General features: G+C 34.6%; 1 protein-coding gene across 1 annotated transcript; it reads right to left on the bottom strand.

Moving 5' to 3' along the window:
* Window positions 1–8,276: 8,276 nt before the first annotated feature.
* On the bottom strand, window positions 8,277–10,313 carry LOC104905266 (phospholipase A(1) DAD1, chloroplastic). Its single transcript, XM_048634100.1, has 2 exons — window positions 9,200–10,313; window positions 8,277–9,064 (listed from the first exon to the last, which is right to left on the bottom strand). Exons 1-2 carry the CDS (start codon window positions 10,311–10,313, stop codon window positions 8,790–8,792), a joined length of 1,389 nt encoding a protein of 462 aa, XP_048490057.1. The 3' UTR covers window positions 8,277–8,789.
* Between the last annotated feature and the right edge of the window lie 446 nt (window positions 10,314–10,759).

Genomic DNA, 10,759 nt, shown 5'->3' with positions numbered 1-10,759 from the left:
TTGAAAAAAAAAAATCAACATTACTTTCTTTCTTTGACGACCTTGTTTTTAAAGTACAAATATTATAGTAATTCCTTGGTCAATCTACATACATGTTTTGGCAACTAAATTTGGTGGAATGTTTCACATTTTTGTGGCATGTAGCTTGTAACATAAGCATGATCTTATGGTTTGACACTTTGACTGCACTATCACAAGATGTGAAGCATGCATAGGTATTAGGTAGTATAGAACAGATTGTTTTTAAAAGGTAAAATATTTACTCCATAATAACTAATAGCTTTAGAAGTCAAAAAAGTTTGTCATTTGTAATTAGCCGTAAAGGAGGACCTTTTTTAGCATCTGAAGATACAACGGATGTGTTATCTATCAGAAAAATAATATTAAAAAAAAAAAAAAATAGAAGTTAATGCAATGGATTGTCAACTAGAAAGTTATTTTAATTAAACTAATAAATAATTAAAAAATTCTATTGACATGAATAATTTCCCGTTAATATTATTGTTGTAATCAGGGTTAAGTGCGTGAGATTTTGTGTTAGATATGCTAAAATGATGATTTTGTCGGATGGTTTCTTGCTTTCTGTCTAAATGAGATGTTCTCAGGGACATTTATTGCGTTTTAAAATATTAATCATGTCAGTTTTACCGTGTGATAATGTGATTTGGGCAAGTGACGGATCTTGACCAACGATTTAATAAGGGACAAGTAGAAAAAATTTTGATGAATAAAAACGCTTATAAGAGTACACCAAAGTTTAATATAGTATTATTAATGACTGCAAAGAAGTTGTAGCTAATGTAATTATTAGATAAGATTATATGTAAAATGATAGAATAGTCTGTAATTAGTCATAGGCCTGTATCAAACACTATATACATTGAATGCCAGGTTAACCTACAACATGTTAACACAATTATTCTTCACACTTGTACATGGTATCACACCTTAGGTTTTTTTTTTCTGAAATAATTTTTTTCCATCTCTAAAAATAAAATATTTCCTTAACTGATGGATCTCTTGGCCCCTTTTTCCGCCCCTCTGGTCGGTCCACCGCAGCAGTCACCGGCGTTGACCTCCGGTCCGCCGTTGCCTTCGCCGGCGGCCACCACCGCTTCCCTGCAGCACCTTGCATCATACTACTCGACGCTCGCTGCCCCCTATCGCGTCTGCCGCCACCACCTACGACCTGTCACCAGCCTTCTTTGTTGCTCCTCCTCCTGGCCCGCCACGCACCACTGCTGGCTCCCCCAAGACGTCGCAGCGTCAAGCGACTTCCGACGTGTTCGCTGCATCAACCACACTTTTACAGTAATTATTCTAATTTTCAATGGTACCCATTCAAATTTTAAGCAATTTTTTTCATTTATATGTTTGACCATTATCAAATTTTCAATGAATTCAAAAATAGCTCATAAGTGGATGAATTTTTAAGAAATCGAAGGATTAGTTCATCATTAGTGACTAGGAGTCTGTTCTTTTCGGCATAAAACAGTTGAACTGAACTGAGCTGAGCTGAACTGACTGAATTGAATTGAATTAAGTTAAATGTAATAAATATATAAATAATATTTAAACAATAATAATATGAATATTAAATAATAATTATAATGATAAGTAATAATAATGAATAATAATATTATTTTGGATATTTTTAAATGATAGTTATGAATAAATAATATTAATAATCATAAATTATTATTAATAATAATTAATGATAATAATGATAATTAATAATTATTTATATTATTTGTATTAATATATTAATACTTGATGATGATTATACAATAACAATAATATATAAGAAGTAAATTGATATTACTATTTTAATAATTAGATTTAATAATATAATAATATTTAGTAAAAAAATTAATGATTGGGTCGGACCGTGCAAATTTGTATCATAAATCATTTTGACGCGATTTGATTGGTTTATGGGCTAAAAACGTGGGTTTATTTGTGCTTTTGACCTAAACCATGTTTCTTCTAATAATAATAGTAATAAAAATGAATAAATCTATAATAAACAAAATAATATATAGAAATAATAATAACAATAATAATAATATTAATAATAATAATAATTAATAATAATGATATAAAATAAATAATAATAATATTAATAATAATAATAATAATAATAATAAGAGTAATTAGTAAAATAAATTAGACCAACATAATAATATTTCACAAAATGATTATAAAAGAATGGATCTGAACTGAACTGAGCTGAACTGAACTGAAAATAAGGTGGGGAGAAAAGGCCCTTAGCCACTGTCCATTAATTATTTAATTTACTCTCATTAGTCTTATATGTGTTTTATTTATTTGCGAGATTGAAAATACGATCTAACCCGACCCGGTTTAACATGACTCGATCTAACCCGACCCGTTCTAACACGACATGACCTGAAATCTCATGGATCCGATATTAAGACATACCCGAACGTAACCCGAACAAAAAGTTGACCCGTTTTGACTCGCCCAGTTTGCCACATCTAGCAGGGAGCAATGGTGTCCCCTTTTGAATTTACGTATTCACCCCTCCACGACATAAAACTATTACATACATAAACTTACCAAAAAAAATTCAACCAAATCTCTATTATTAAACCCAATCAACTCATATAATTGTTAATCACGTAAACTTGCCAATAAAAAAGATTCAATCAAATTTAAATTTAGATTCAATCAACTAAAAAAATTCGTAATCAAGAAATTACCAAAAGTTAATGTAACGGACAATAAAAAAAATGACATTCTCATTACAAAGACAACTCATATACAAAATTAATCACAAATACAAACTCCAAAAAAAATTCAATTTTTTCATTACTTAGATATGAAATTTCATTACTTATACTTACTTTAAAATGTTTTTAGATACTATTTGTAAGTATTTAAATACTTCTTACTCACCAAATGAAGGTGAATGTAGATACGTACGTACTTTATTTTCATAATTTTATTTTTAATTTCTTTTAATAACGAGCAATAGTTATGCCTAAAATGGCATGCACGCATAGCGTGCAGAAAAAGCTAGTACTATTTGAATATAACTTTGATTATGGTTTTTACTAATTTGTAAAGATAAATCTCGTTATTTTAATTGTCGGTTAATATCAGTGTATTTTTTCATATTGTAAAATTCAAAACAATTGGTAGTAATATATGATTGAATAAATTGATGGTCAAAGATTTATATAGGCAAGTATCCCTAATCAATATAATACACATCTATTAGGAAAGGGCATTGTTAAACATCGCCCCACAATTACTTAAAATCGCCCTGAGACTATTTTATTGGACTGTTTTACCCTTTTTTTTTTTTTTACCACCCGCCATCACCTCCCCCACCACCTCCCACTACCCGCCATCACCTCCGTCCTTCTGCCACCTCCATCTGATCTTCTGCGTATGCAAACTGGAGTTATTTTCTACAAGCAACATCTGATCTTCTGAGTACCCACCACACAATCGACCAAGAAAAATGGTACAATGAGCCGCAGATGAACCAAGTTTACCTTCTTGTAAACATGCCGCAGATGATCTTCTGAGTACCCATCACCTCCGTCCTTCTGCACCCGCCACCAACCTAGCGTCGAAATTTTTTTTGAACCATGGGGGCAAACGTCTCGCCGAGACGATCGCCCCATGGCCCGAACGTCAGGCCTGGACGTTCGAGCCATGGGGCGATCGTCTCGCCTGGACGTTTCACCCATGGCCCGAACGTCCAGGCCCGACGTTCGGGCCATGGGGCGAACGTCCAGGCGAGACGTTCGCCCCCATGGTTAAAAAAAAATTCGAGATTTACTGGGCCATGGTTGGCGATGGTGGTGAGAGAAAGGTGCCGGCAGGAGAAAGAAAGGTCGAAGGAGAGAGAGAGGCCGCGAAGGTGAGAGAAAGGCCGCGACGGAGAAAGAAAGGCCGTGAAGGAGAAAGAAAGGTTGACGAAGGTGAGAGAAGGCCGGCGAAGGAGAGAGAAAGGCCGACGAAAGTGAGAGGAGGTCGGCGAAGGAGAGAGAAAGGTTGCTGGTGGGGGATGGCAGGAGGTGAGGGTGGTGGTGTTGGATCTGAAATTTGAGGTGAAAAGGTTACCAATGTAATTTTAATTGTTTTGTGGGCGATTTTAAGTAATTGTGGGGGCGAGGTTTAGAAGTTCAGATTAGGAAATAGAGGAAATATAATTTGTTTACAATTATAGTAAAATTTAAACTAAAAGTTCTAGTTAAAAGAAATAGAGTTTACAAATCAAATACTCCCTCACAAGGAGCATTGACTTTATTAATTGTACACCTCATACGCGGTGATGCAATTGTAAATATTGTTGTTACATTTTTAGACAACAAATGAGGTGTTTATGAACGTAGGTTTGGAGTCAAAATTCGTGCTGTGAATTGCCTTGGAGCTTTGATGTTGGCAGAATTCAACAAAATTTGTATTTTATTTTCTTCAAATTGACCTAAAACTGGGGAGAAGATCAGGATTTTTTTTCTATGATGTGTTGGGAAAAGCATGCAACATAAATTTCACGACATTCTTCACTGAGGACATTGTATGCAGGGACGCGCTATGAATCATATGATTGATTTACTCATATATTTATATGCTCCCGCGATTGACTTTGCTTGCCAACTTGGTCTAGGTGGTGCTATTTTCACCTCCTTTACTTTTAGGTTAGAATAAAATCTTACCTTATATTGGTTTATGTCTTATGAGGTCTGTTATTACAAATACAATTAATGATTGTAAAAGTAATGAACAATCGACACAAGAATTAACGTGGTTCACTAATAATGTGTTATTAGCTATATCCACAGGCAGAGGAGAAACAATTTTTTTAGGTTTAGGAGAGAATACAGATTACAGAATAATGAGGAAGAGATTAACAATAGAGTTTATATAGTACCCTACTAATTAGCCTAAATAGGTGGGCCTAGAACTGAAAATGGAACAGACTTCTCGTGCTAGGTTATTCGTGCCAGATAAATAATTCAAGGTATAATTCAACTGTTTAAGTATACTTTATCCTGCCCTTAATTCAAAGATTTGGAGCAACCAAAATAAAATAATAATAACGGGAATTGAAGTTGATATTATTATATTTCGATCGTTGTAACCAAAAAAATTCCTTCTTCTCGGCATCTGATTAAAACGGCTTATAATATCTTAACTAGTTATTAGGTCCGGGCTATGTCCCAGGTAAGAAAAAAATTCATTTATTAATATAATACTTTATGATAATAACACCAAATACAAATTAGTCTAGTGGTTAAGACTTTAGTATATGTACTTGAAGTCTCGGGATCAAATCCCTATACTACGCAATTTCTAAAAAAAAATTATTGTACATGAATTACATGAACTAAAACTCTCTAGGGAGAGTGTCACGTGGCACAGTTTCTTGTTATGCACGCATTTTAATATATTTGTATAGATTAATTAGTATAATGAAATCGAGGTTGTTTTTCATATTTGCATATTGTTCTGTTTGGTTGATGGAAATTTTGCACTTTATTTTAATAAAGAGAAGATAATGAAGGAAGAAACTAGAAAATGGAGGATTAACTTGTCTTAGAAAAAGAAACAGATGGAAGCAAAACTGACTCAATGCTCCGGGAATTACTAAAGAAAATCGCAGTTGTAGGAGTATGTAGGGCTTGCAATGAGTTGAGACAGCTCGCGAGCTACTCGAACTCGGCTCGGTCAAAGCTCGACTCGTGCTCGAACTCGACTCGACTCGACAGGTTAACGAGTCGAGTCGAGCAACTCAATACTCGACTCGAGAAACTCGTGAGATACTCGATAAAATTATATATATATATATATATAAAGAAATTTTAACTTTATTTTTTTCTATATAATACTTGTACTTTTCTTTTTAAAAAAATGAAAAAAAGTGTATAAATATGGCCAAAAAGCAAAGCAAAGAATTTCTTCTATAAAAAATAGAACTATATTAAATGACCAAAAAACTTGAAATGAGTTCGAGTTCGAGCTTGAACGAGTTCGAGTTTAGGTTTTGAGTTCGAATTCGAGCTTGAAATTTTGAAACTCGCGAGTTTTCGAGTCGAGTCGAGTCGAGTTTGAGTATGAGTTTTCGAGTTCGAGTCGAGCTTAGTCAAACTCGAACTCGACTCGCATCATTGTCAGCCCTAGGAGTATGAACTGATAGGGAGCAAAGAGAAACCATAAGTAATGCTCTTGCAATGAAATTAAACAAAACCACTAATTGTTATTTTTAATTTACAACATGGCGAGTTATAAATTCAAAATAATAATTTATTATGTCGTGCCCTGGAGCATTCATTAGCGGATTCGTTAATGGATCGATAATCAAGAAATCTATACTAATATATATTAAAAGGCGTTCCTAATCAAGGAACGACACCGCATGACGCTCTACTTAAGAGCATTTTACTCTAGGTAATTAAAAAAATTAGAAAATGAATAATCTAGAGTATGATCCCATGACTTCAAATTTATAAACTAAAGTCTTACTCACTAGATCAAGTGGTATATAGTGTTATTATTTTAAAATATAATATTAATAAATAAAAAAAATTTCTAGTGTAATAACTTGTTAATCTTCTAAAAGATACTGTATGTGACAAACATAAATGAACCTATATATACTTTTTTATTGACAATAAATTCAAATACAGTCCAACTCATATATATCTCATTCAAAACTTCATTTATGACTCAATCATTCAAAAATAATTTTGATGGCCTCCTCTTCACACTAGAATTATGAGTACACAACACAACTACTACATTTTGGGGCTAGAATCTAATGAAATATTTTAGGTGATGACAAGATCATAACCTTCTGAGTCAATATATTATTGTTAGACTACAAATTGCGGCGGTGACACTTTAATTAGTAATTAATATCACTAAGCAGTAGGTCATCTTGGTACACGAATGTCTATGTATGACTTTTTCATAGACTTTTTTCAAGTAAAGAAAAAACTCAAAAAGGTTTGGTATGTGGCACTTTAAAGGAAAAAGAAAATACTCGGATTATATATATGTTTGGTATGGCCGGTGGACTGTAATTGGGTGTTGTTTTCATGTACTCATAAATTCTGACTGTTTCATGGCCGGTGTTATGTCATGCAGCCGTAAAATTGTAGGAATCATAGGGGTTGTTTTGACCATTAAATAAAGGCTATCTAGTATGTTAATTAATTAGTCTATAGTTTATGATCAACTATGTGAATCTGCATAAAACAAACATCGCCTTTTCATTGCTACCAATTGGGCCTCCATTACAAGAATCATTTTTATGCATGCACTCACGTACTACAATCAAAAGAAACAAAAGTGCCCCTTTAAAGCTTTGGAGCTTCTCCTCGTTCTTCATTAGTTTTCCCATACATGATCCTTGAATGTATAGTTCTCTCTAATCATCTTAAGAATATAACTTGATTTAGAGAATTATAGATGATAAAAAATCAATTAATTGACACCTTTAATGTTTTTCTTAATATTATTACAGGTTAAAACAAAAGAGTTTAAATTTGACTTAAAGTAAAATAAACTATATTGATTCACCGAAGTTATTGCTTCAAGATCATTTCTTAAGTTTCTCTTTTTCCTTAAAAAAAATCTCCTTTTTTATGTTGTTGGCTTCATATATATATATTTAGCTAAATATATATAATTACGGACAATATAAAAAAATTACTTGGGGTATATTGTTAATTTCATCTCCTTCTTTCAGAAACCTAATTTTTATGTTAGTTAATTAGTTGACGTACGATCCAATATGTATGTATACGTGGTTATGCTACTAAATAGTAGTACATGACGTTATATTGTTATTATTTTTCGTTCTATGAAAATGGTATTGATTTTACGTCTTTCAGCTGATAATGAAGGAGATGTACAAGTAATTCACATTGTCTATTGAAAAGGCATGCCTCGAAATCAAGTCTCGCCAAGAAGAGGGGGAGGGGCTATAAGGGGTATTCTAATGGGCTATTGGTATGTACCATTTCAAGGGTATAACCTCAAAAGGCTAAACTGAATCAAATTGTACGAACTAGATTCAGTTGGATCATATATATTACCCTTGAAAAATACACACATAATGCGGAGTACTTTATATATGAAACAACGACATGTTCAAGAGTGGAGGGAATGGAATATTACGTGTCATCCCTTGTGATAATATGAAAGAAGCAAAGCTATTGTCACATGTGCATAATCAAAAAAATATGATCATTGAGATCATATTGATTTTTTTTTTGGCTATAGCAGTAGCAATTTATGAGGTTTTTATGCTTGTGTGTCCTGTTTGCAACACTACTTTTGAGGTCATTGCTCCATTTATTTTAAAATAAATGGGACCATTTTGTTAAAGATGGAATTATTAGTCTAAAATCATAAAAGATAACCCTTATTTACAAATAACATTTTGTAAAAAAAAATGTTAACAAATTAATTAATTTCTTCGAGTCTTCAAGGTAGAACATCATATAACCATAATTTTATAGATATATAAATATTAAATATATTATCATGTCCAATGTTATTTGATCAATTTAATGTCCATTTATATAATACAAACTATTTATATTTTTATAAATAAGTGAAAATGTAAATTAAATACTCAAAAATGAAAAATAGGAAGAAGATGTAATTCAAGTTAAAAAACAGCAATGTTCAACTCTCAAAAATTGGATGTATGTATCATGTATGTACATTGTCGTAGCTCTTTCTACAAAAAAAAAAAAGAAAAATAGTTGTTGGTCACATTAGCTAATTATGTCGAAAATTGTTTATACAGCAAAAAAACCCTTCTTGTTCTTATTATTACAACGGTCGGAGAGTTTTTGCAACGACCTCCTCACAAAAGCTTTGATTGGACACACTTCCACCAAGTTTAAGTATGTTTTTAGGTCATGGCATTTTGCCACGTTCATATTGCTCAAATAATATGGTAATTGTTCCGTTTCTTCACACTTTAACCGGAGCTCCCGACCCACTTCGGCGTACACCCACCAATGTGTGTCCTCCACCCGAAATTCTTGGATCCAACTCGGGAAATATCTCGTAAATGGGTGTATTTTTTTAACACTAGTACTGCTACTACTATTAGTACATATTCTCCTGTTACTGTTACTGTTATTGTTATTGTTACTGTTACGATTTTTAGTTTTACGAATAATTTTCGTCCCATGTTTTTTACATGGTCTTTTAATATTATTTACGTATTCTTCATTGTTATCAATTACAAAACCGGGTACTTTAGTGATGAGATCACTAGGATTGACAACCCTTAAGATCTTGGTCCCTTGTTTGTCGACAAGGGACCGGAAGCACTGGTTTCCCACTCGCGGACCACCGAAGGATATAACGGTGACAAGCGGGGCCCCCTCGAACGTGGTTTTAATATCGTAAGCTGCGAGCGTAGCGAGGGCGGCCCCAAGGCTGTGGCCGGTGATGGTGATACTAAGAGGCTCATTTTTGTAGAGCTTAAGTAATTGGCGCACCTCCATTCTTATTGCATCCTGAAGGCTGGGCCCCATGTTGTTGCCTGAAGTGTACAAACTTAGGAACCCACTCTCCACCATAGGGGCCTGGGACCCATCCCGGTCCCACGGGCCCACATTGTCATTATTTAACGTTGTGGGACCCGGGACCGGGGCTAGAGTGGCCCGTAGGTTCTCAACCCACTCCAGACACGTTGCGGTCCCTCGCAACGAGATCACAACTTCCCGCCGTCCAAGGCGGTTGATCACCGCCTTGTCGTTGCATACTGCAACGAACCCGATCCAGCTGGACTGCGCGGCAGCCCAGCTGGATCGGGCCCATTCGGGTACTTGTATCCCGGATGTAGCCCGAAGGTGTCGGGTTACCTTGTAGCCATGACAAGGTAGTCCACAACTGTCTAACAAGGACTTCTTGTTGTACTTGCATGAACCATAGGAAGTTGAGGAAGGCTCAAAGTCGAAGGCCCTGTAAGTGGCCTCAATGAAATTCCCATATCGTAGGATCTGGTCGCGGAGATGCTCGTCGAGTGGATCGAGCATCCCCGCCCAGTCCTTCACACCCATGTACTCTTCCCAACGGTCGGCAACGCGACCGTTGGGAGAGGCCGGGTGCGAAACGGGGGCGGGCTGTATTGGGTTAAGGAATTTAGACTCAAAATTACTCTGAGACTGGTGGTGGAGAGACTGCTGAGACTGGAAAGTTAGTTGCCGAGTGAATGTAGTGATACTGCAATGCTGCTGAGTGGACACGTGAGGTGTGGCTGAAGGAGGGAGATTATAAGGTATAAATGACTTCATAGACAGCCTCATTTTTGGCTGCTATATATAATACCCTATATATATGAAATACTACTTATGTTATTGGTAGTTATTATATGCTTTGGAAATTGAAGTATATATATATATATGGGAATATATTACTGTTATTATTGTTATTGTGTAGGAATATAGTAGAAAAGGATGGCTTTATTATTGTAATAAGAACATTGATATATATATATGATGGTGATTCTATTTTGGTGGAAATATATATAAGTACAAAAACAAGGAGTTATTTCGTTGTAATTCATTTTGTTTGGGTTTGAAGGCATTTTATAGGAGTGAAGGCAAAGGGTAGAGGAGGGAAAGGAAGTTGAAGACTTAAGAGAGTGAGCTAGACTTGTCACTTGACACTTGAGAGAGACACTCACCGAGTAAAATTTTATTGGTTGAATTTTGTATGGGAGAGGAAGAGCTCCTTTTACAACTTTTTTCTT

Source organism: Beta vulgaris, chromosome 1 (assembly GCF_026745355.1).
Source record: "Beta vulgaris subsp. vulgaris cultivar EL10 chromosome 1, EL10.2, whole genome shotgun sequence".
Taxonomy (NCBI): Eukaryota; Viridiplantae; Streptophyta; class Magnoliopsida; order Caryophyllales; family Amaranthaceae; genus Beta; species Beta vulgaris.
The sequence above is the reverse complement of the archived record's forward strand: the minus strand, read 5'-3'. Positions and strand labels throughout refer to the sequence as shown.